The 25,854-nt window shown below is 32.0% G+C and overlaps 2 protein-coding genes and 1 long non-coding RNA gene across 3 annotated transcripts; 1 reads left to right on the top strand and 2 right to left on the bottom strand.

The window, feature by feature from the left end:
* The first annotated feature begins 78 nt into the window (after window positions 1-78).
* Window positions 79-5,388, top strand: LOC103864059 (DNA repair endonuclease UVH1). Its single transcript, XM_009141824.3, has 8 exons — window positions 79-2,287; window positions 2,372-2,595; window positions 2,678-2,763; window positions 2,908-3,057; window positions 3,241-3,975; window positions 4,116-4,487; window positions 4,647-4,870; window positions 4,965-5,388. The coding sequence occupies exons 1-8, from the start codon at window positions 1,422-1,424 to the stop codon at window positions 5,173-5,175; spliced, it is 2,868 nt and encodes a 955-aa protein (XP_009140072.1). The 5' UTR covers window positions 79-1,421; the 3' UTR covers window positions 5,176-5,388.
* Window positions 5,389-5,518: 130 nt separating this feature from the next.
* Window positions 5,519-9,529, bottom strand: LOC103864058 (putative leucine-rich repeat-containing protein DDB_G0290503). The gene is made up of 9 exons (XM_009141823.2): window positions 9,215-9,529; window positions 8,858-9,061; window positions 8,654-8,776; window positions 8,460-8,500; window positions 8,294-8,378; window positions 6,405-8,219; window positions 6,198-6,329; window positions 6,034-6,107; window positions 5,519-5,964 (listed from the first exon to the last, which is right to left on the bottom strand). Exons 1-9 carry the CDS (start codon window positions 9,290-9,292, stop codon window positions 5,778-5,780), a joined length of 2,739 nt encoding a protein of 912 aa, XP_009140071.1. The 5' UTR covers window positions 9,293-9,529; the 3' UTR covers window positions 5,519-5,777.
* Window positions 9,530-18,813: 9,284 nt separating this feature from the next.
* Window positions 18,814-24,907, bottom strand: LOC117133522. The gene is made up of 2 exons (XR_004457375.1): window positions 20,168-24,907; window positions 18,814-19,885 (listed from the first exon to the last, which is right to left on the bottom strand). It is a non-coding gene; the product is annotated as an uncharacterized LOC117133522 (long non-coding RNA).
* Window positions 24,908-25,854: the final 947 nt, after the last annotated feature.

The following is a 25,854-nucleotide window of genomic DNA, read 5'->3' as shown; positions in this document are numbered from 1 at the left end:
TTTAAACAGAGACAACGTTAACACGATGCTTCCTAACACATTTGTAGGATAGGCTGACTCGCTAGTTTTCCTCCATTTTGTTCTTGGTCTTGTATGATCTTTCTTGTGGCTCTCAACTATTGTGAGTAAACACTTTTCTCTGAATAGATCATTGGATGCGATCCATCTGTTACATCGCAATCCGTCCCAAACACTCCCGCTGCAGGAGATAACATGTTCTTTTGTAACTGTCTATAACATTGAAATTCTTTTGCTTTGAGACCAATAAAGCAATATCTTTGATTCGTTTTGTTGCAGAAATATCTTCAGACTTCTTGTTCCTAGTCTTTCCCCTCCATTCCTCTGTATTTTATTCTCAGATAAAGAAATTGTTTCCATCAATTCCTCAGAGAAAAGTAAGACCCTTGTATCCGATAGTGAACTCATTGCTTGACAACAAACTTTGACCTTTTTCACCGTAACAATCAACACCACAGAATCTTGAAAGAATGTGATTGGCATAAACAATATGAATGGCACTTGTCGTCTTACAAGTCCAAACATGAAACCCCAAAAGTATAAGTCACCGTGTACATACCATATCTTCAATTCTGAGTGTATAACACGCATCCATCTCTTGAAATCCCCTGGCCATGGCGGTTTTTTATGTCGATTCCTTGTGTACACAAGTCGAGATCCTTGAAGGATTATACCATCTTGCAACATGTACAAGGGAAGGCCATCGATATTGTCACTCCATAAAAATAGGAATTCCAACACCGGAGAATAACACTCCCATTGGGAGAAGAGAGACACGCCAAACACTCGACCAAAGCCCTTTAATCTTCTCAGCCAAATCTTGAGGATTGTTTGCCGGTGAAGAGATCCGGATGATCGCAAGCGGTGAGACGCCAACAAAACGCAATTTGGTTTTTTCCAAATCGAAATACTTGATGTCCAAATCAACATGATTTGGTTTGATTTCTAGACTAGCCCTAACTGTAAAGAAAAAACAGGAAACTCCGACGGCCGAAGCCGCCGGTCACGGATATTCCCGGTGAAAACTAGAGTGGCGGAAGTTTTCTTTAGAATCGCCTTTGGCGTCGCTTCTTTTAAAGAATAAATAAAAATCCTTTATTTCGTAGTTTTTGAGACTGAATTTTAACTTTTTTGCGAGATCCACACCTAAAAATCTCTCAAGGGACTCCGCCTTAATTATGCTCTAATGAGACATGGTTATCATTTCTTTGGTCTAAAAAAAATAATTTTCCCGAAAATCTTTTATACCTGGTGAATAATGATCCGGTCTAGGAATTTTGATACTTGAGTTACTAAACGACGTCGTTGTGAAGTTTGAACGTTCTCTATCGTATAAACTATAAAGAGGTTTTTTATCGTCGTCAAAAGTCGTTATCTCCGACTTGCGTCGTTCTTCTTCTTCAATGGCGCTGAAATTTCATCAGCAGATCATATCAGACCTTCTCGAAGACTCTAACGGCGGACTAGTAATCCTCTCTTCCGGTCTCTCCCTCGCTAAGTTAATCGCTTCCCTCCTCATCCTTCACTCACCCTCCCAAGGAACCTTACTTCTCCTCCTCTCTCCCGCCTCTCAATCCCTCAAATCCAGAATCCTCCACCAACTCTCCTCCCTCTCATCTCCTCCCCCGGCGGAGATCACCTCCGACCTCCCTGCGAACCATCGCCACTCCCTCTACTCCTCCGGCAACCCTTTCTTCATCACGCCGCGGATCCTAATCGTCGATCTCCTCACCCAGCGCATCCCGGTCTCCTCCCTCGCCGGAATCTTCATCCTCAACGCTCACTCCCTCTCCGAGACCTCCACCGAAGCCTTCATCGTCCGGATCGTCAAAACCCTAAATGCCTCCGCCTACGTGCGCGCCTTCTCCGATAGACCGCAGGCCATGGTCTCCGGCTTCGCCAAGACGGAGCGCACCATGCGCGCTCTCTTCCTCCGGAGGCTCCATCTGTGGCCTAGGTTTCAGTTGGATGTGTCTCAGGAGCTGGAGAGGGAGCCGCCTGAGGTTGTGGATATAAGAGTATCGATGTCGAGTTACATGGTGGGGATACAGAAGGCGATTATTGAAGTCATGGACGCTTGTCTCAAGGAGATGAGGAAGACGAATAAGGTGGATGTGGATGATTTGACTGTGGAGAGTGGTTTGTTTAAGTCCTTTGATGAGATTGTGAGGAGGCAGCTTGATCCCATTTGGCATACTCTTGGGAAAAGAACTAAACAGCTTGTTTCTGATTTGAAGACTTTGAGGAAGTTGCTTGATTATCTTGTTAGGTGATAAAGTACTTCTCTTTTACTTCAATTTGGGTGTTGTGCAGTTTCTGACGGCGTTTTTTTTGTTGTTGTGTTTCTGTGTAGGTATGATGCTGTGAGTTTTCTGAAGTTTTTGGATACGCTCAGGGTGGCGGAGAGCTATCGATCTGTTTGGTTATTTGCAGAGTCCAGCTATAAGATATTTGATTTTGCGAAGAAACGAGTGTATCGTCTCATCAAGGCAAGTGAGGTTAAGTCGAAAGAACATGTTAAGAATACAAGTGGTAAAAAGAGAAAGTTTAAGGGTGATAGTGCCTCTGTAGAAGCAGGTAATAGTAAATGGTGACTCTCTCTCATGTTGTATGTAGTTTTATAATTATTTTGCTAATAATAAATGGACCTCTTAATCAGTTGGTGGTGCAATGGCTACGAGTGGGGATACTGGCGTTGTTATTGAAGAAGTTCTGGAAGAGGCACCCAAATGGAAAGTCTTACGTGTGAGTGTCTGAGTGAGTTTCAGTTTTGATGCCGTTTCTCTTTTAGGATTGATTTGATGATGGAATTTGGGTCAGCTAGTGACAATATTTGTTTCTTTGATTTGGCTGCCACACTACTTAATGGCGTGTCCATGTTTAATGCAGGAGATTTTATTAGAGACACAAGAAGAAAGAGAAAAACAGACTCTTTCTGAGGAAGACAACAGTGACAACTATGGAATGGTTCTTGTGGCTTGCAAAGATGAACGTTCCTGCATGCAGCTTGAAGATTGCATCACAAACAATCCACAGAAAGTATAGTCAGATAACTAGAGTTCGTTTAATTTTATGTCATCCATTGAGAAGGATACTGTCCTTACTTAAGACAAATCATAGTTAGATAACTAGAGTTCGTTTAATTTTATGTCATGCATTGAGAAGGATACTGTCCTTACTTAAGAGAAATCCGTTGTCTTTGTTTGCGTTATACTTGTGTAGGTAATGCGGGAAGAGTGGGAAATGTACCTGCTGAGCAAAATTGAGATCCGCAATGTGCAGACACCTCAAAAGAAGAAACAAAAGACTCCCAAGGGTTTCGGGATTCTTGATGGCGTAGTTCCTGTGACTACAATACAGAGCTCGGAGGGTAGTAGTGTTTGCAGACAAGAGCACGAGGCTCTTATGGCTGCTGCATCCTCTATTCGTAAGCTAGGGAAGACAACTGCTTCGGGAGATAATAATAATCCAGAGGCTCAAGTTGATAAGGCTTCCAGTACCAAAGGAAAGGCTAAGAAGGAGTCATCAAGTCTTCGGAGACCCATAAGAAGTTGCAGTAAGAAAAAGAAGAACAGTGAACCTGAAATAGTAACAGGCTCAGAAAATGAAGAAAAGGTTAGTGAAGCGAGCACATCAGGACCTCGAGAAGCCAGTGATGCCCACCCTGACGGTGCTAAGAAGCTACCGCCTGTGCATTTCTATGCCTTAGAAAGCGATCAGCCTATACTAGATGTCTTGAAACCGTCTGTGATCATTGTCTACCACCCTGACATGAGTTTCGTCAGAGAAATTGAGGTGTACAAAGCAGAGAACCCTCTGAAAAATCTGAAAGTTTATTTTCTTTTCTATGATGAGTCCACAGAAGTGCAGAAGTTCGAAGCAAGCATCCACCGGGAAAATGGAGCGTTTGAATCATTGATTAGGCAGAAGTCTTCGATGATGATTCCCGTTGATCAGGTTTATATCTCAAATCTCAATGATTCAGTTTATATATCAGACGAAGTAGATGAAACTCCAAAACCGGGGTTTACGTTGTGTTCTTGTTTCCATTATCCTGCTTTCTTCTCATCCGCTGTTTGCTAATGACTTGGAATCAGGATGGGCTTTGCATGGGGTCGAACTCATCTACAGATTATCCAGCTTCAAGTACTCAAAACTCATTAACCCGTAAAGCAGGTGGAAGAAAGGAAATTGAAAAAGAAACACAGGTAATAGTTGACATGAGGGAGTTCATGAGCAGCCTACCAAATGTCCTTCACCAGAAAGGCATGAAGATAATACCTGTTACACTAGAGGTCGGCGACTATATCCTATCTCCTTCAATATGCGTGGAGAGAAAGAGCATTCAAGATCTTTTCCAGAGCTTCACATCAGGTCGTTTATTCCACCAAGTCGAAATGATGTCAAGGTATTACAGAATACCCGTTCTTCTCATCGAGTTCTCTCAAGACAAAAGCTTCTCCTTTCAGGTTAACCCTCTCACATTCCTATCTTCATGTTTTGATGTCTCTCTCATGTTTCCTTTTTTTTTGGTTATATATGACATGGTTTGATCTGTTTTTCATTGAGTTTGGATCAGTTCTTAAAGAATACAATTTTTGTTCTTTGTTTTTCATGTTTGCTTGCAGTCTGCTAGTGATATATCAGATGATGTGACACCATATAACATCATATCAAAACTATCATTGCTGGTTCTGCATTTTCCTCGGTTACGGATACTGTGGTCTCGAAGTCTACATGCGACTGCAGAGATCTTCACCACCTTAAAATCAAACCAAGACGAGCCTGATGAAAGCCGAGCAATAAGAGTTGGTGTGCCTTCCGAAGAGGGTATCATAGAAAATGACATCAGGTAACAACGTAAAACTCTCCTTTAAACCTGCGGAAAGAACATTTTTCGATTTACATTTAGTAAAAAAATGGAAATTGACTCATTATGCGAACAGAGCCGAGAACTATAACACATCAGCAGTAGAGTTTCTGAGAAGGCTTCCTGGAGTTTCAGACGCTAACTACAGATCGATAATGGAGAAATGCAAGAGTTTGTCTGAGCTGGCGTCTTTGCCTGTGGAGGAATTAGCAGAAATCATGGGTGGTCAGAAAGTTGCTAAGAGTCTCAGAGAGTTTCTTGACGCTAAGTATCCGACTTTGCTTTAAAAGAAGAGGTAAACCTAAAACTAAATTTAGAAGCTCCATCACGCAAAGCTGCTTACTTATTTCTTGTTCATTTGTTGTAGACTAGAATAATATCCATTGATTATTTTTATGGGTTTTGAATTGATTATTGTTGTGTTGTAACAATTACATTAGTGAGCATACTCTGATTTTAAAGATGAAAGTGTAGTGAATAAGATAAATTTGCTTACAATATTTGAGTCGCCAAGGGTTAATAAAAGGTGTTGGGTTGTTTGGTAATGATTTAAAAGAGACGAACATCCTTGTCCAAGTATGGAAATACTACTTGCTGGCTCTCTTAAAGTATTTATTGTCACTTCATATAGAGCCGAAACATTCGTCTTTTGGATTGGAACTGGGAATACATTTTGAATATTATACAACTCGTTGTCTTTATATAAATACACCCAAAAGTAGTCAAAACTCACTTTTCTTTCTCTCAGACAAAAAAATTATAATAGGAAAAACTATATTAAAATCAAACCAGAAAAAAATATATTTTATATGTATTGAAATGAAGATAAATTTTGTACAACCTTGTAATACTTTCAGGTCCTGAGACTGAGAGTACTGATTTTCTTTTTCTAACTCCTCTTGGCATTCTTAAGATTACGTACAGTCATGACAAGTCGTTGTCTCTCACCTTCAACTTCTGCAAATCTTACACTTATCTCTGAATACCTCTCTTGCATCTCCTTCAACTCCATCTCCATCTCTCCATTTTGCTCTTTTAATAATGCTACTTCATTTACCAAATCTTCAAGGATGTCACTGTAAAGAAAATAGAAACATCAGAAATGATCGGTAGTTTTTTCTGTTTGTATTGGTTCATGAACATACCTCTTGTTCGATGACAGTACTTCTCTGTTCTGCAAAGCAATACCTGCTTCTGGACCTTGCAGAGATTCACCAGTCTGTTTACAAAACCAGAGAGTTATGTTATGTTGTTTTGAAGGTATTTGGAATGCAATTTTAATTCTTTTTAAAAGGTTAGTTCTCTTTACCTCTAGGCTATTCAGACTTCGTTTGTTGAGTTCAGTCTCCAATTCTTCGATTCGGCTATTCAATTCCTTTTCCTTTTCGATAAACATCTTCGAAGAGGCTTCTACAGCATTCTCCTTTAGTTTGATGTGTTCCTGGATCACAATATTTTTTGGTATTAACATCAAAATATTCAGCAAGTAATGACTGTTCTAGTGTTAAACGCATACCTCGAGCAGTATTATTCTTTCCTTGTTGCTTCTGTGCTTCTCGATCTCTGATTCATTCTTTGATAAAGAATGCTGTAGATCACCACATTCCCCTCTTGCAGTTTCTAGTTCTGATTCTAAAAGCGTAACGACTGCTTCTTTTTCATCTTTGATACGCTGCAACTCCTCTGCCAAAGACTCTGATTCTTTCTTCATCTCTGCAATTGTGCTTGATAGCTCATCTTTCGTTCCTTTCAATTCAACTCTCAAGATCTCAATCTCATCCTCAAGCCTCGTGATCACCTGTGTTAAATCTGCATTGACATCTTCTTGTTTCCTCTTCTCACTCTCTAGATTTTTGGATTTCTCCACAAGTCCTTCCAACATTCTCTCCATCTCGTCGAGCTTTGCTTCATACTCTACCTTATTCGCTCTGAGTTCATCCTTAGCGCTCATGAGAAGCTCTTCCAGATGACGCTTCTGTACGCGAAGGTCACGAGTTTCTACCATTGCTTTCTTAGTCATCTTCTCATTCGCTGCCAACGTGTTAGACATCTGCTCAGAGATTCTCTTGAACTCATCTTGTATCTTCCCGGCTACGCTAGCGTTTTTCCACCTCGACTTCCTCAAGGCTTCTTCCGCTTCGATAGCTCTCTTCTCTTGCTCCACTTTAGCCCTCGTGACAGCTTCAATATCCGCCTCAAAGACCAGAGCCTGTTTCTCTAGTTCATCTTCCATCTGAGTTTCAAGTTCTTTAATACGGCTCAAAGACTTGGAGAAATCCTCCGACTGCTTCTTGAGCTTAGCTTCTAGCCCCTCTATTTGACTCTCAAGCTCGTTCACGTTTACAATAGAAGGCGAACATTCATACTGCATCTTCAGCTGTTCATGCACTTGACTTTGCTCTAGCTTGTACGAGATATCGTGGTTCTCCTGCTTAAGTATCTCGTAATCGAGAGCAAGCTGCTCCACCTGTATCTCAAGGTCGTCTTTGTCTCGTTTATGGATCTCTATCTCGTTGTAAAGGTCAGTGATCCTCCGCTCCAAGACGTGTGCTTCTTTCGCGTCCATGTGTCCCTTCACAATCTCGTCCAACGCCTTTTGATCCTCGTCTTCATCTGTCTCACTTGTGCAGGACCTTCTCCTTGGCTCTTCAGCTGCTCTTTTACGTCTTTGTCCCAACATTGCTTCTAGATCTTGCACGGCAAGGATCAACTCCGTGTTTGACTCTTGTGTCTTCTGTAGTTGTATCCGTAGACTGGAGTTCAGATCCTTCTCGTAATCCAGTTCTTCTAGAAGAACTTGCGTGTCCTTTCCTTCACACTGCAACTTGTTCCTGACTTTTGAATCTCTCTCCTGCTTCAGGCAAGTCACTTCTCTGAGGAGATCCTGACTTCTTTTGGTCTCTTTAACAATCTGTTTCCTTAGGCTCTGCAGCTCTAGTTCTGAAAAATCAGCTCGCCTTGCCAAAGCAACGAGCTCGGCTTTAAGCTTATCTACGTCATCACCCGAGGAAGTAGTCCTTGTTTTATCTCTCGGTGGAATGGTATCACTCGAAGAACTATTCATTGAGTCGTCAGTGCTGATTCCTTGATCAGAGCTGCCTGACCACTCGGATTCTGATACATGAGGCTCTTCATGATACACATTTGTAACCGAATGGTGATGATGCATAATAGTTGGTTGGTTTTGCTGAATGAGATCTCCTCTGCTTCCAAGTTCCCCCAGTGTATCTACTTCGGAGACACTGTCAAAGCTTGACAGCGTACTGTCTGATTCAATGGAAGCTCGACGCCTTAGTTCAGCGATCCGGGAAGCTTTACCAAATGGTCCTTCCTATAAAAGAGCAGGCACAAATAGAAATTAATGATGCACCAATGGGTTGAGAAATAAAAGAATACGGAAAATACCTCTAGTGAATCACATTTAAGGCTTTCGTCTGCTTCAGTGCTCAACTGGGAGTTTAAATCTAGACTCCTTGAGCTTTTCACCACTCTGTAAAAGCACACAGACAAAAAATCAGAGACTCCAAATAAGATCACTCTTAAGAAAAGAGTTGCAAGAAGTTTGGTGTACCTTTGCAGATCCACATTTTGTAGCTGCTTTTGTATTGATACCTAAAAATGAACAAACAAACCCCAGTTCAAAGAATCAAATTAAATATCTTTCAAAATATAAAGTAGCAAAAATCTTGTGAGCTTTTTTACAAATCCTAAGTGTCTCATGACAAACATTAATGCAAGAAAGAGAAAGAGAGAGAGAGAGCTAACGTGCAACAATGCTTTTGAAATTGAATTCTGGAGAGGAAGAGAGACGTTGCAAGTCTTAATTGCATCAACGTAATCAGAAAAATCAATGGAAGTCTCTCCCACCAAACCAGACTTAGTAGATCCCTGGCAACAACAACAAAATAAAAGCTAAGAAGAACACACAAACTTAAATGAAAAATATAAAGTATTGTCGTCACTCCTCACCGTGGTTGAAAGAATAAAATGATAGATTCTTTGATTGACTTTCCCTGTCTTGACATCCTGAACAAACTTCACCGTCTCGTACACCGGAGACTCCCACCGGCAGTAACCGTCGAGCACCACCGCCTTCTCTGTCTTCCCGGTGGGCTTCCCAACATCTCCGGGAACAAGAGAGATTGTTAATCCTTCTCCCTTCAACTCACTCACCTGACAACAACAATCAAAGATCCAAAGTCCAAAAAAATAAAACTAAATTTCACTGTTCATATTGGTCAAATCAGGTTGTCAGATTCACTATTTTTACTTTTTCAAAATTCATTTTCGCAGACAATTTATGTTCTGGAGAAAAAAAGAATTTACCAGAGTGGCATGAAACTGAAGCTTGAAGACGATTTTGATCTTGTTCTTCTCGCTCCTCCATCTCCCTGACTTAAACATCTTCTTCACCTTCCTTGTATATTATTCGATCGCCGTGATCCTTCTTCTTACCGGAGCTCAGGGCATTCTCGCTGAGAGTGAGAAGAAACAGCCATTTTCAGTCCAATGCAGAGAGCAAAAGAGGATCTATCTGCAAGAGAGTTTTGCTCCACCAGTTGGATTTTTTTTATAAATGGGACAAAGAAAATGGAAATAAGTGGATCTACTCTACATTATTATTATTATTATTATTATTATACTAAACACTTAATTTATCAGCTAACGTCAATTTATTAATTAATTAATTTTAGGATTTATTAACAAACATAGGCTCGGGGTTGCCAACCCGATTCTGTTTTCTAGCTCACTATTATAGGTTTTTTACTTTTTTTTATTATGTTTAAACAAAACATAAAAAAAATCAAAATTACTAGTGTGTTAATTATTAAATTTGTATAATATTTGTAGTACATTTTTTTTTATCATTTCCTTAACTTGATTTCCCTTTTATTGTATTTGACCCTTTTTCTCTGTTAATATTTCAGCCATTGTCATTACAAGATCATAGTTTTCTTATTATACTATATAATACTTAAGCTTTTGTTTCTCAAGCAAGTACTGTTGTTTTTATGTTTAAAATATTGTACCGACAGATTTGGGAAAAAAAGATTATTTATATAATAGATTAAAATAATTACTCTTACACTCTACTGAAACGGTCGGCACCAAAATTCTTTTTCCCATTAGTAGTGGAAATTAGCTTTATTAATCTTTTTTTGAACAAAAAAAGCTTTATTAATCTAAAATTATATTTTTATTTTTTTAAAAGCTGCATGTATTGGGTGGAGGGAACAGTGACTAGTGAGCAATGTAATGACTTGCTTACCCTTTAGTGACTAGTAGAGTATCTATTTCGTAAGCTGTATAAGTAGGGGTGATACGGTCAGATACTTAAATATATGCATACGGCGTTTGTCCCGGTGATAGTAACAAAACAATAAAAATAGGCAACGGTTATGTTTTCCAAAAAAAAAAATAGTCAACTTTTCTAGTAGTCCACTTTATTAATGTAAATCTCAGCATATTATTAAGTTTTACTTGATCATCATTTTTAAAAAACGTTTTAATTAATCATCAGTATATTTAATTTTTGTATTTACTTTAGGTTTTATCACTAGAATGGGTTTATAGTCACATTTAAAACCATCATTGACATGGAACATGCGAGTTTTCATAAGCTGTGTGACATGAAGACATTATAGTTATTATTTTGTCTTTCCCTGTACATTCCAATACTTGTGGGGTATATAAGCAGCTGTATTTTTCTTTTTAGCTAACACAACAAATCAATTATAAGTAACAAAAAGAAAGACAAATTATAAGTAACAACAATTACAGAAAAGAACAAACAAATAAAAAGATGATTTTCTTATTTAGTTCAGAGATGGACATATTAAGATACCACCAAAGCTCGGTGTCCTCTGTGGTGTTATTCAAATTTTATTATATGTCATCTAACACAAGATCATTAATTTAGTCTAAGATTATTTTAGATGGTTACCCTCATTTTTCCTCTTAAAATGAGATAAACTCAAAATGAATTTAGTTCGTTTCATTTTTCCCTTAAAAAATAATTTCAAAAAAAAATCATGTTATTACAATTTATTATTAACTCTAAATAATGGTTATTATTTTATAAAAATTAATTTTTTTATCCAAATATGATTTTAATTTAATTAAATCTTCATTATGTATATAAGTTTAGTTTCTAAAAGATAAATGAGTTTATTTAAAATTATAATTACATTATAAAGTAATAGTAATTTCTTTAAATTATAAAACAAAGATTATTTTTTAGTATAAAATAAAATTATATAAAAGTTTAAAGAATAATTTATAAATTAAAAATCTTAACAAGAAAATGAGGAAAAACATCAAGCAATGAGGAAAAGCTTCTCAAATGGTGCATCATTTTTAGGACCATTGGAAAAGCTTTTTCATCATTTTTTTTATATTTTTTTTCATTTTGAGGGATCATTGGAAATGGTCTAAAATTCTCACTGCTTCACCATAGCTCGTTCGAAGTATATAAATTTTTGTAGATTTGTAAGTTAATATATATATATATATACATATTATTATTAAAATTTGAAGTACTTTCTAGAAACAATATATTTTCATCATAATAATTACAATTTATGCCACTTAATTAGTAATTATTTATTAATGAACCATAAATTATTTATCTAGTTAGATTAGTCTCTACCCAAACTTACCAAGCTTAATTAATTAAGCATAAATAATTTATTTTGTTAGATTATTTTCTTATCAAAATTTACAATAAAAATAAACAAATTTATTGAAAATTTGACTTCAAACTTTAAATGTTATTTTTCATGTATATTATTATTATTTCAGGTCACTTACAAAATATAAATTGTAGATGCTGACAATTATTTTTAAATAAATTATAGATGTTTTTATCAAAACTTATAAATTTATTTTTCAAATAAATGTTAAATAATGTGGTGATTAATATAATTCACTCATATATTTTAATTATAAGAATAAAACAAATAAATTTCAATTTAATATTTTTCAAAAATATAAAATAGAAGTAGAATTTATTTGGAATATAAAAAAATTAGAGACATATCTATCTATCTTATTAAATAAAAATACAATTGATTTTAGAAATATAGCTTTATTAATATACGTAAACATAATATTTGATGTTTTAACTTATAAATAAATACATGAAAATAGTTCATATAGTTAAAAGTATTAATTGACAAATATAACATATTACTTTGATTGGTTTTGTATCCAAGTGCAATATGAGAAATCAATAAATTATACACAGTCAAAATGGTCAATCTATCATAAATATTATATATTACAAATCGAACAAACATCCATATAAATACATGTTTGTGCAACTATTACATTTTTTGTATTGTAAAAAAATTATGTACATATTAAGTTTTAGTTACCTTTTAGTATTAAAAAAAGGTTTTAGTTACCTTTTAAAAATCGAAAATTGTTTATTCAATGCCAGATATATTAATATATATATTGGAGTTTAACAAAATAAATCATAAATGAAATCACATAAGCAGCCCCAACCGTCAAATACCTAACTGCTTCGTAAAAGGTCTACCTGCTTTAATCTGACACATACCTTCTTCATGTTTACTCGACATGACACCACATTTTTTTTTTTTTTGTGTGCGCCATAAATAGATTTATTTAAGGTTTCTACAAGGCATTAATCCAAGCATAAAACAGAAATAATATATACCAAACCTGTGGAACAAGTCGAATTATATTACTCTATCTGTTTCAAATTAGTTGTCATTCTAGAATTTTGCACAAAAATTAAAAAACTAATTAGATGTTCGAATTTTGCACAAAAATTAAAAAATTAAAATACAACTGCATGCAATTTCTATATTTAAATTAGACATATATTAATTGTACTCTTCTATAAGTACGTTTCATCTTAAAATTCTTAACAAATATTATTACAACCTGCCTTTTTTGACCTATCAGTCCATATATATATTATTTCTTCTATATTTCAAATCTATATGTGCCAGATCAGAAGCCGAGTGGCTGGCTATAGGCCTATGGCACTAAACCACCAACACGAGATTATGTATAGTCATTTTCACTTTCATTTATTATATAGTCTATTTTACATCGATCATACATGTTGGGTTTATAAGACAATTTATTTAGATAAAACGAAAGTAACTAATTTATCCGGATCGAGATCGTGTGATATGCATTGCAAAAAAGGTAATCTATGCATTGCAAAAAGGTAATCTTTTAGTTATCTAACCAAACTATCACGTGATTATCAAAACAAAAATTATGGATTGACGAAAAACTATCGATGGCATGCTTTCCAAAAAAAGGAAAGATATTTTAAGCCTTTCAAAACTAACGGATAATGGATAGAGAACGTCTATCACCTTCAACACAAGTACGGAGTACCAAATCAATAACAGATTAAATGCTTCAAACATTTATGAAGATCATCTTTATTTTAGTTGATGGCTTGAGAAATAAGATAAATATAATTGAGCAAATAATTATCATTTTTCACTCCTTTCTCACTGTCAGCATGTGGGAATGAAAGCGACAGTTTCATTTGCTTTATAAAGCACAAACCCTCTTCTGATTATGAAAGAATATGTTAGTATTGGTTTTCTTCGGTGTTCCAAAAAAAAGAAGTAGTATTAGTTTTCTTTCTGTAAATATGAATAGATATTGATGAATTTCTTACATGTATATGTTACGTCATATAAATGTCACTCCAGGTCAAACAGAACTATTTGCCCACTACCACTTAGTTATGTGTATTTTGCAGTTATATTAATGATATTACTCACATAGAAAAAACTACCCTCGTGTATTTTCATTCACGTCAAAATCTTTTTTACTATAATATCATTATCTTACCAACAATTCTAATGATTTGCAGTGAGAAATATATTTAGTAGAAAAAAAAAGTAAAGCTGTGAAATGATTACATGCATAGCAAAGTAATGCTCACATGCGAAAATTAGTTACGAAAAAAAGTAATGCTCACATGAGCGACAAGACAATGTGCCCACGTGAAGAACCATTACCCCCATTTTCTGAGCCAACGCACGAAAAATATGTTCAAAAATGAAAATGGAAATTACATATATAAGTTGTTTGTTCAGTAAGATGCTTGAGCGTGCTATGTATACAAGCGAGGAACGGAAATACTCCGCTTAACATAAGACAAGTTTTCCTTTTCCATGTTTTTCTACGGTTAAAAGCAGAGTTTAGTGGCAATCGTCCTCAGTTTTTCATATGTCTTTTTTTTTTTTCATATGTCTTTTTAAATGTACTGTTCTTCTGATCTGCAAACATCTCTAAGTCGAAATTAATGGCTTTGTGAACTATAATACTAGGCCAATAATAGCTAATATTAAGCATATTTATAGAATACCGGAAATTTCACAAATCATTAACAGAAAAACATTGTTAGACTAAATTAATTTAATAAATCTATTGGATTGAATAAATTTTCATTAAGTATGAACATAAAATATTTCTAAGCTCTTAAAAAATTATAACAGTAACAGAAAAAAACTCATATCGAAACAAAAGGTATCTAGTATATATGTATGATATATCTACAACAAATGTTCATTGAGTGATGTACAAAAGTGTTCATTAAATTGAAGATTACAATAAATAAATATTGAGATGAATAATATGCAGATCAACATGTCCAAATTGTTTTGGATTTCAATTTTTGTATATCAAAATATGTAAAAAAATTTCATGATGGTATTGCTTTTTCATATTTTTCTGATATATATATATATATATATATATATAATTTTTAATAATTTTTTTCGTTATTATAAATGTAATCCTTACTAATAAAAGGGACCTTTTGAGGCTCCATAGAGCGTCCACATCAGCGAAAAAAAATTCTCCCGAAAGATGACACGTGGCATAAAATATAGTTTTACATTTTAATATTACTAATTTTTAAAAATTATAAATAATATGAAACATAGAGCATAAAAAATGGAAAAACTACATTGAACATATGTAAAATTACTATTTTTCACTTTAAAAAAAATACGGCTTAATTCCATAATGTAATATTACCATTTCAAATTTTTATTTTAAAAAAAATAATATGTAAACATACAACATAAAAATGGAAAAACTACATTAAACATATGTAAGATTACCATTTTTCACTAAAAAAAAGACGGTTTATCTCCATAATGTAACATTACTATTTTATAAAAAAAACATTATATATAATTTCGAAAATAATAAATAATATATAAACATACAACATAAAAAATGGAAATACTACATTAAACATATGTAAGATTACCATTTTACATTTAAAAATAGCAATAAAATGTAAACATACAACATAAAAAAATGGAAAAACTACATTAAACATATGTAAGATTACCATTTTTCACTTAAAAAAACGGCTTATCTCCATAATGTAAAATTTCTATTTTATATTAAAAAAAAACATAAATATAACTATTTGACTATTTGTCCAAGTTTTTCTATTAAACATTGCCGTTTTACATTAAAAATGGAAAAATACATTGAGATTTAAACATCTATCTTAAAATATAAAATATAGATACTAACTAAATATAAAGTATAAGAAAGAGAAATACTCAATATATTGAAAAATAAATAATAATTAAATATTATAAATATATAAATATACGAATTATATATACAATAATAAGTAAATGCACAATTTTTAAAAAATGGAAAGAGTACATTAAATATTAAACATCTATCTTAAAATGTAAAATATAGATATTAAGTAAATAGAAAGTATAAGAAAAAGAAATACACAACTTAAAAACAATGGAAAAAGTATATTACGATTTAAACATCTATCATAAAATGTAAAATATAGATATTATGCAAATAGAAAGTATAAGAAAAAGAAATACACAATTTAAAAAAATGGAAAAAGTACATTAGTATTTAAACATCTATCTTAAAATGTAAATCTATCTTAAAATATAAAATTATTAGTAAATAGAAAGTATAAGAAATAGAAATACACAATATAAAAAAAAAATAATAAGTAAATATATAATATAAGTAAATACCCAATTTAAAAAATGGAAAATTACATTAAGATTTAAAAATATATCTTAAAATTTAAAATATAGATATTAAGTAAATAGAAAGTATAACAAATGGAAATATACAAATTAAAAAAAAAATGGAAAACGTACATTAAGATTTAAACATCTATCTTAAAATGTAAAATAGAAATATTAAGTAGATAAAAAGTACAAGAAATGGAAATACATATACAGGAAAATAAATAATAAGTAAATAATGTAAATATATAATATATAAATTATATATATAATAATAAGTAAATACACAATTTTTTTAAAAAATGGAAAAACTTCATTAAGCATTAAACATCTATCTAAAAATGTAAAATATATAATATAAGTAAATACACAATTTTAAAAAATGAAAAAAGTACATTAAGATTTAAATATCTATTTTAAAATATAAAATATAGATATTACGTAAATTAAAATATAAGAAATGGAAATAAACATTTAAAAAAATGGAAAAAGTACATTAAGATTTAAATATCTATCTTAAACTGTACATCTATCTTAAAATGGTAGTAAATTATATAAAAATGGAAATACCACATTTGACAAAAAAAAATGTATAGTTTTACATCAAGAAAGTCCCTATAAAACTCATTATTCCATCAATATCAACCTCACTCTATCAAGAAAAACTTCAAAGCACTCGAGCAAAAAAATGGTTCCACCATCAACTTTTGCCGTCCCAAAAACCTTTAATGATCTTGAATGAGATTTTTTATGACAACAAATTTTTTGTTAGGTGGATTCATTGTAGGGAAACCCGCAACTTCCAAAAGCCAAACTTATTCATGGGAATTGAATTGCATTTCATAGACTCAAAGGTATTCTTACAATTGTTAATATTCATACTAACTCTTTCATGATCAAACCATTACAGTTAATAATCATTCAAGCGTTTATCCTGAAACACTTCTTTCCTCGCCGAATCAGGTATTGGTTCATGTTGGTTTAATATTGTTTTTGGTTTATTAACCGGTTTAGGATAGTCCTATTGTAAATATAATTTAAGTTGGTTTTGCATATATTATGCTTAAAATTAAATAATAGTAATATTATGCTTAAAATATAATTTTAGAGAGTTTTCAAATATAGTTTAGAGAACATTATAGGTGATGAATTTAATTTATTAAATTCGTTTATTACTTAAAACTAAGTTGTTTTAAAAACATACTGAGTTATAAATATCAATGATGGATTGGTGAGTATAACATGAAGACAAAAATATAAATATTTATTTTCAAGATAAGAAATTCAGTTACTCAATATATAATATCTTAAATTATTTTTTAAAAAATATACATAATTTATATATATAGATTAATCTTCCAAACTTAAACTATTATATTATATATGAATAATTTTTTTAAATAAAAACAATTTCTGATTAAAAAAAATAAATAAAAAAACAAATGGTTAAACATCAATATCATCTAGGTTAAGTATACGAACAACACAAATTCAAACATCACAAAAAATATTTACATAAACATTATAATACAATAATTTAATCAAAAAATACAATAAAAAAAATAATATTCAAAAGAATAGTTATATACTTAAATTTGAAAATCAAAGATATTTTTGCTAAAATTGTAATTACCTCGCCAAGAAGATCGACCATCTTTTTTACGGATTGATCGATTGTTGAGCATGTGGTCGATCCAAAAATACTCTGCAGTTTAATCAAATATCTAAAACATTTATTCCAACACTCAACAGATAGTTTTCCTAAATATGATAACTAGATAGCCAATAAAATTACAAAAAATATTTAAATAGTAAAAAATATGTTAATTTAACGTGTTAAAATTTAAAAATAAATTTTAATTATGACATACATCTTAACATTTATATAAATATATATCATAACCTAAATATAAATAATTTAACAACTTAAATTAGAAAAATATAAAAATCTCGGGCGTAGCCCGGGTTAATCCCTAGTTATGTCTAAAACTAACCAATTAATGCAAAATTATGAAGAGACAAAGACATTCTCATTATAGTGTATTTTGTTTTTTCCCCAATATATTGTTTCTTTAAGATATTCCACCAAAAAAATATGTCGAGATGACCAATTCTTGTTTCATAAATATCAACTAAAGAAGTTTTTATATAGAATAATTAATCAATAATAACATTATAAATTTGATAATTTGCTGCATACACTCTCACGAGATGATACAATCTATGTTGATGGTTTTATACAAACCAGTTGCACGATCCTTATTGGATGTGCAATCTCTCCGACGTCTACTTTGGAATATATCCCTAAACCAAACTCACTTTTGGCATATGGTGAAGATAAATATTTCTGAAGTATTATGTGTCAGTTCGCGAAATACTACATGAAATAAGAAGTAAGTATATGTGTGTCATGAAGATGAGCTGTGTAAAAATTCATGTTTTGTGATATTTCTGGATTCATTAAGATTTGAAGAAAGAGAATATATTTATTATGAAGTTTACATTACATATAAATACAATTATTTGAAGAGAAAAAAAAAAGAAAATATTTTTTTAAGAGAAAAGAAAGTTAAGTTGCCTTCGAGCTCCAGGTTTGACCCTAATTAACAACCAAAGAAGACGTAAAAAAGAAGAGTCGAGAGATCTTTTGTTTGTGTTTGTGTGGTCAAGCTTTTGATGTCACTGCTGAAGTAGTTGTTAAAGTACGTCTAAATTTAAGAAAAGTTTAGCTCAGGGTTAGGTGATCCTAATAAATCAAAGTCTATGCTTTATGATGAATTTTAATTTAGGATTGGATTATCCTAAAAAGTTATTGTAATAGAAAAGATTAGTGTAATTGATTTCTTGTTATAGTGAATTTGAACAGAGAAATTTATATATTTTTTTTTTACGTATTACTCTGACCTCATCTGCCCATACATATAGATATTTAGTTATATTAATTAATTTTGTTTATTAATATATGTTAATTAATTTTAGATGGTTCCAATACATCTCTTGCTATTTTGTCTCTATATGCTATAATATTTAGCGCACAATATACTCCAACTTATCAAAATAAAATATATAATTAATATAAATTTCTAAACTAATACAAATTAAAAGAAAATTAACATGAAATGAATTTTTTTCTTGAACAATGGTATAGGCTACAAAAATGATCTGAATATAAATAAGTTACCAAAGTTTCCAAAGCAAACATAAAATATTATTTTTATTTTAGTTCGTTGATTTCTACCAAATAGTTTATAAAAGTTTTATTTAAAAATACTGGTATAGTAAGCCACTTGTGTAAAATACATATTGTTAAAAAAATTATTTATGAATTCTAAATTGTTTCTAAATCAATCAAAAGAAATTAACATATTCATTTACTCATAAAAAATATTAATCAATATTATTATCTTATGTTTTGACACAAGTTTTTAGTCGGTTACAATCCAAAAATTCACAGAAAGTAATCAATAGGCTATAATGAAACAAATCTACCATGGGGTAATTTATAAGATTCTTTTAAAAAATTATCGTCACTTAAGCAAACTACATGATGAATTCTCATAAATCTTTAATCTGATTCATCATTAAAGTTATAGCTTTCATATAACATATAAAATTTAAGATGAACTAATATGAGTTTTGTTGGAAGATAGATATTTAGAAAACAACAATTATAAGATATATGAAAATAAATAATCTAAAGAGACACGTATGAGGGATATACCTCAGTACGAGGGATAAGTGAGAGGCATTCTTACTAGCTCTGTCTCACATTTGGATCGAGGTATTTGGCTATGAAGGGATCTTTCGGGTGAGTACATTACTAAATCAGGATATAATTTGGCTAGGCTCTCAAATAATGACTCTGCAGATCGGCCATTTGAGACTTGATTGGCATGAAAGTGCTTGGTAGGTCAAGACCTCTCCCAAGCTCAGGGCCAGCCTACAGCATAAGCGAACAAAGCAGCTTTGAGCATTTTTAACCTCACTCTATTTTTTATTCTAAAATAGAGTTTAAAATAAAAATGATCTAATGATACTTTATTTTTCATTCTACACTAGAGTAAAAATGAGTTTACTTTATGTATAGAGAGTAAAAATGAGTTTACTTTATGTATAGAGTAATTTGTTTTTTCTTTGTTCATCACTCTATTTTTCACTCTAAAATAGAGTACCATTGGAGTCTAACCCAATTCTATTATAGAATTACTCTATTTTAGAATGAAAAATAGAGTGAACCATTGGAGACGGTCTTAGTGCATTAGATTTAGAGGGCATGTTTTAGGATTTTTCTTTTTGTTGCTGTTTATAAATAATTAAAGTTTGTAAGTTTTTTTAGCTACAATAATACTTGTGGGCACTTTTTAATTAGAATAACATTTTCTGGACCTTCTAACAATATTTATAAACTTTTTATAACAAATATAGTTGTTATAATATATTATTAAATAGTTATTAGTAAATTTCTATTTTAAAATAAAAATAAAACCCTAATTAAAAGATAACTACAAAGAAGTTTTTTTAACGCTGATTTATTATGATATTATAATTATGAGAAATATTACATAGATGATTCGACAAGCGACAATACTACCTGCTTTATGAAGATCTCGTCTAGCTGTATCACCTGAGCCGCCCTATAAAGATCCACGCATGACCGGGTTTACTTGCACTATATTGAAGATTCCTTGTAAGTCTTTCCTCCGTAGCCTGCATAATTGTTTAATAAACTGTTTTCTCTGGGAATTGAAACTTGAACCTTATAAAAACACTAATGAACATTTAGTTAAACCACTGGATTAAAGGGACACACAAAGCAGTTTTTCTTGTTGCCTCTTTCTCTTCCGCCGTGCCCCAAATTTCCCGTTTTTTATTTTGCTATTGCTACACTTTTAGTTTATATTTCTATTGATTCAGTTCTTTGATCATTGTTTTCGTATTGACAAGGTACGTGAGTAACGTGACCATTTTATTAGTTTCCAAATTTTTATAAACTAGAAAATTGTGATGAGAATAGTATCATATATTCATAGCCGGTTCTAGAAAAATCCGAATGAAACATTTGTCTAGCGCTCCCAATTCTTTTGAAGAAAATTGCATAGACATAGACCACCAAATTTATAAAAAAACCCTAAATTTATTTAAAACAGTTTATTTATTAAGTCGCATAAATTCTCCAAAATCTCAGAGCCAGCGCTGATATATTAAGATTTATGAGTTGTTCCGAGTGTTTTTTCTGTTGTGTTCACTGTTCACCAATCTTAGTAATAGTAATTATGCAAGAAAATCAATGTTTCAGCAATACATATTTTTAACAAGGCGTTTTGCCACACATGCGGACATAATTTTCTAACAAATAATTATTAGTTTATATCTTATTAATTTAAAAGCTAACAAAATAAGTTATTATTTATGTTCTCAAAAAGTTTAAATCAAACATCAAACTATTTATATATGAAAAAGTTTTCATTAAAATATATATGCTTGTTATTGTGTTAAATGTTCAAAAGATTCACATATTAGAAATATTTTAGAAATTTTCTTTATACAAATTTTTTTCTCGATTAACATATAATTATAAATTGTTATAATATAAAATATTATTTCCAGATAATTACACAATATATCTAAGAACTATTTTTTTAATATGTTTTTATTTTTGAAAATTTATGATATTAATTCATAATTAATTGTTTAATATATATGACTAATTAATCTAAAATTATTAATCTAAAATTAGTTTTTAGTTATATATAGTAAATTATATATAAAAATTCGTTAAGGTTATCATCAATTTTAACTGCTTTAACTTTTAACGTGAGAGTTCGAATGCGAAAAACTACTTTGCAAATAATAGTATAAATTCTGTTGTTTTGTTTTCTATAAACATTTTGTGAAATTCGATTATATTATGAAAGCTTAATTTTATTTACTTTTGTCATATGATTTTGACTGATATATATAAGGACATAGTTTTTTTGAAGTGGCTTACGGCATTATGAAATGTTAAACTGGCACTGCCCAAGCTTAAAGACGTTTTGTGCAGAGTAACTAGGAAAACCATTCGGGTTAGCTCTTTTTTTTTTTGGATCAACCCCATTCGGGTTAGCTCTAAATTTGCTAATGGGAGTGTTTCGTATTTTCCTGTGTAGCGTAGTGGACGAATTGAAGACGATCTTCATGTCTTCCTTCTCTATCTTTGTACGCAAAATAATGGGAGATATGGCTCTTATCTCTTCATTACCTCAGGTGAGTATACCTTCTATTACCTATCTCATTAATTTGGGGACGCAATTCACATTTCTTTCGTAGTGGATCTGTTCCTCATTCTATGGTCATGGATCATATGGAGGCTGTGGAAAACGTGGAATTGGCTCTTCTTTGAAGGCAGACGTACACTACAAGAAATAGTTCAATTTCTGACCACCAATTTTATTAGAAAATGGTTAGAAACACTCTATTTTGACCATGTAAAATCGTTAAAAAAGCTCCGTCAGAAATTGACAACGGTCGGAAAGTGGTCAGAAAATTTTGACAATAATAAAAGGTCAAAAATATCGTCAAAAACAAACATCAGAAAATGGTCAAAAATAATTATCCATTTACTGATGGATTTCTAACCACTTTTTGTTATTTTTTTACCATTAGTTAATCATTTATCAAAATATTAATTTAAATTAAATAATTATAATAATAACATGAATATACTAAAAATACTGAAAACTGAATAAATATGAAATGAATGTTATTTGACATAAGAAAATAAGATTAGCAACATAAGAACAATGTTTCAAAACAAAAGAATACATATATTAAAAACATGATCCGTTAGTTAATTCCTTTGTTCTTCTTAGTTTTTCTTCGTTCTTCTTAGTCTTGTTTTACTCCGTGGTCTCAATCAACTGTTCCGTCCTAGTTGTGTCTTGACAAAAATGATAAGATAAATTAGAACTAGATTAAAAATATTCATTCCCGGACTACTACATTTGAAAAACTAAATTAATTAATATGAGACTAGAAAACGAAAAACAAAAACCAAACATGCTGTAACCAGATTTAGGTATATTAATCAAGTTTGGTTTTATACTCGTTTACAAAGTATGACACTAAATAACGCTCCTTTAAACACAAAATATGGATCTCAGCTTGGAAGGGGTAGAAGAACAATGACGGTGATTTAGTGAAAGCAGCAACACTGAAGCTTTTCCACCTGACATGCAATGAAAGAAAGAGAGGTCATGATGATGAAGTAGCAGAATAGAAAATAAAAAAGCAGAGAAATAAAAAAGGGATGGGAAGGTATTTGATTAAGAGAAAATCAGTAGAAAAAATAAATTGAAATGAAGTTTAACGCCTCTTGAAAAAAAAAGCTGAACAAATAAGAATGAGAAACACAGATCTACGATCTAGGTTAAACTACATATATCCTTAGAAAATGGTAAGAATATGGTCAAAATTTTCTGTCCACTTTTTGACTATATTTTTGGTTAAAAAATTCTAACTATTTTCTGACCATATTTGTTATTTATTCATCATAAAATAGTTAGAATTTGGTCATAACTTTTTTTGACCATTTTGGATGGTCGGAAATGTGGTCAAAATGTGATATATTTTCTGACCATTTTTTGACTATATATTTTAAAGAGTATTTGCACTCTACACACACACTTTAGCTTAATTAGGTATATACACATTCACCATTTCCAATGTTTCTGTCGAAACTTTCATGACCATTTTACCCTTAATACATATTTTGATTAAGTTACTGGTTGCATGTAATCAAAATCCCCTCTTTTAGATATTTATATATTGTAAACCATTTCCTTACGACATCTTTATGTCAGACAAGATGGTTTGTCATTTTTGAAACCTTTTCATTTGCCAAAATCTTCGAATCTCGATCTTCTTTCTATCTCCCATCTTATTTCCATATTCTTCTCATTTTCTTGTTGCTTTAAATCATTTTCTTGTGCGTATTATTGTATTTTGAGGTATAAAAGTCTGATCTTTAAATTTTTTTAATGGATTTAGCGTATGAACAAATACTCTAATAATTGATTTTTAGGAGGTAATGATTTCTGAACTGGGAAAAAGGCCGATGCTTAGAGATTCCTCATTTGGGGATGATTATGAGAAAGAGATTGGAGCTTTGCTTGGAGAGCAGCGGCGACGGCAAGAGGAAGCTGATGAGCTCAAGAAAGAGCTTAACTTGTACCGAAGCGGCTCCGTTCTGTGGACTGTTCCTTTAGCACCGCTGCCGGAGGGCTTTTCAGCGGCGGAGGTGGGTTTGGTGGAGGCAATAAAGGAAATGGGTTTGGTTGTGATGATGAGGAGTTTAGGAAACTTTTGTAGTTTTTGTCCAGGGCCCTGTTAAAATGTTGGCTGATGATCTTGATGCTGAAGAAGCCACTCATGTACCAGGGAATGACAATGTGGTGAGAAGTTATGGTTAGCCGTTGGTGTTGTTCATTACATAGTCCAAATTCATTCTTGCTTTTGGGTTTACTAACTTTAGCATCATTATTACTCTAGTAGCAGGCCACTTATCCGCTTAGCTTTCCATTTAATAGTTTCGCACATATTTTGTTAGTCCTGGACTACATGCTCTGATTCTATATAGGCAATCATAAAATTCCAGCCAGATATCATATATATAATGTTAGCCGGCTACACAAATTATATTTACATCATCCATATTAACACGAGACCAAAAAATTTTAGCCGGCTACAAACTCATATACTATAAGGGAAACCTTATACTATAAGGGAAATTTTTAGCTGGCCCTTTTATTAGCAGGCTAAAATCGATAACATCGCAAATTTTTAGCCGGCTACAAATTCATATACTATAAGGGAAACCTTATCCTGGCAAAAATACCAAAAAGCCATCTTTTTTAGCCGGCTAAAAAAAGTTAACATCACATTCTTTTAGCTAGCTACAAACATATATAATATGACCAGAACTCCAAGCATGCTAATATTTGCAAAACCATGTAATTCCCTCTTTTAGCCGGCTACGAATTCTACATATAGAAAACGCCCTCTTATACATTAGGTCCAAGCTATAATTAGTTGGCAATGAGGCCAAATCAGATGATAAGCTGGATTTGGGCTGGAACCCATCATATAATTTTAGGCTGGGCGTATTTTAGGTATGTGCACATACAAAACGTTGTCAATGATGGCTTTCTCCTTTTTATTACTTGTGTATTCCATTGTTGGGAATAAATACCTTCACCTTCTGTTTGTACTTTCAGTGAGTTTTTATTGATGAGAGCTCACCGGTTGCTTCAATTTATAGACAAACCCCAGACATGAACTTTCTCTCTCTCCCATACAATTTTTTGCATGTTGACGAAGATCTTTTGCTATGACTCTCTTTTTTGCATGCATCCGTTTGTGTCAGATTTTCCAAGGCCTTCATTTGTCAATTTTTTTATAGGCAACTTCACGTAACTTGGGGTGGGGAATAAACCTTGGGCTAATCATTACTCATTCCCCAATTATATTTAAACCCCCTCTTATTTATGTTGTCGCCTACACTAACGCCTATCCTAACGAAAGAAGGTCATTTTTGTCAATTTGTTTCTACTGAAGCCCACATAATTTTTAGTTTGGGTAGATTGCTAATTATTGAATTTTTTATGGGTTTTGACCCAATTCACTCTTTTAAATTCCGACCATTTGTTAACCATTTTTTCTTATTTATCATGAACGGATCAGAATATGGTCACAATTATTTTTGACCATTTTGGTTGGTCACAAATATGGTCAAAATGTGTAATGTTTTCTTGTAGTGGTACATCGGAACGGAAGGTTTAGGCACAACAATCTTGGATGCAAAAAATGACAATCTGCTCAAGAAACTTTGAGTGGCCGATCTCGTCTTTTCCCTCCTTGTTTTTGAACTTCAAAAAACTTTGTTAATTCGGCTCT

The sequence above is a fragment of the Brassica rapa genome, chromosome A04 (genome assembly GCF_000309985.2).
Source record: "Brassica rapa cultivar Chiifu-401-42 chromosome A04, CAAS_Brap_v3.01, whole genome shotgun sequence".
NCBI classification, from domain to species: Eukaryota; Viridiplantae; Streptophyta; class Magnoliopsida; order Brassicales; family Brassicaceae; genus Brassica; species Brassica rapa.
The sequence above is the reverse complement of the archived record's forward strand: the minus strand, read 5'-3'. Positions and strand labels throughout refer to the sequence as shown.

Bases quoted from the DNA above. Each gene is read 5' to 3' on its own strand.
- LOC103864058 (XM_009141823.2), bottom strand. From the start codon at position 9,292: ATGTTTAAGTCAGGGAGATGGAGGAGCGAGAAGAACAAGATCAAAATC. The intron at 8,379-8,459 runs GTACACCAAACT...GTGCTTTTACAG, and splicing joins CAAAATGTGGATCTGCAAAG to AGTGGTGAAAAGCTCAAGGA. The intron at 6,330-6,404 runs GTATGCGTTTAA...ATTGTGATCCAG, and splicing joins AAAGAATAATACTGCTCGAG to GAACACATCAAACTAAAGGA.
- LOC103864059 (XM_009141824.3), top strand. From the start codon at position 1,422: ATGGCGCTGAAATTTCATCAGCAGATCATATCAGACCTTCTCGAAGAC. The intron at 3,976-4,115 runs GTTTATATCTCA...ACTTGGAATCAG, and splicing joins TGATGATTCCCGTTGATCAG to GATGGGCTTTGCATGGGGTC. The intron at 4,871-4,964 runs GTAACAACGTAA...TTATGCGAACAG, and splicing joins ATCATAGAAAATGACATCAG to AGCCGAGAACTATAACACAT.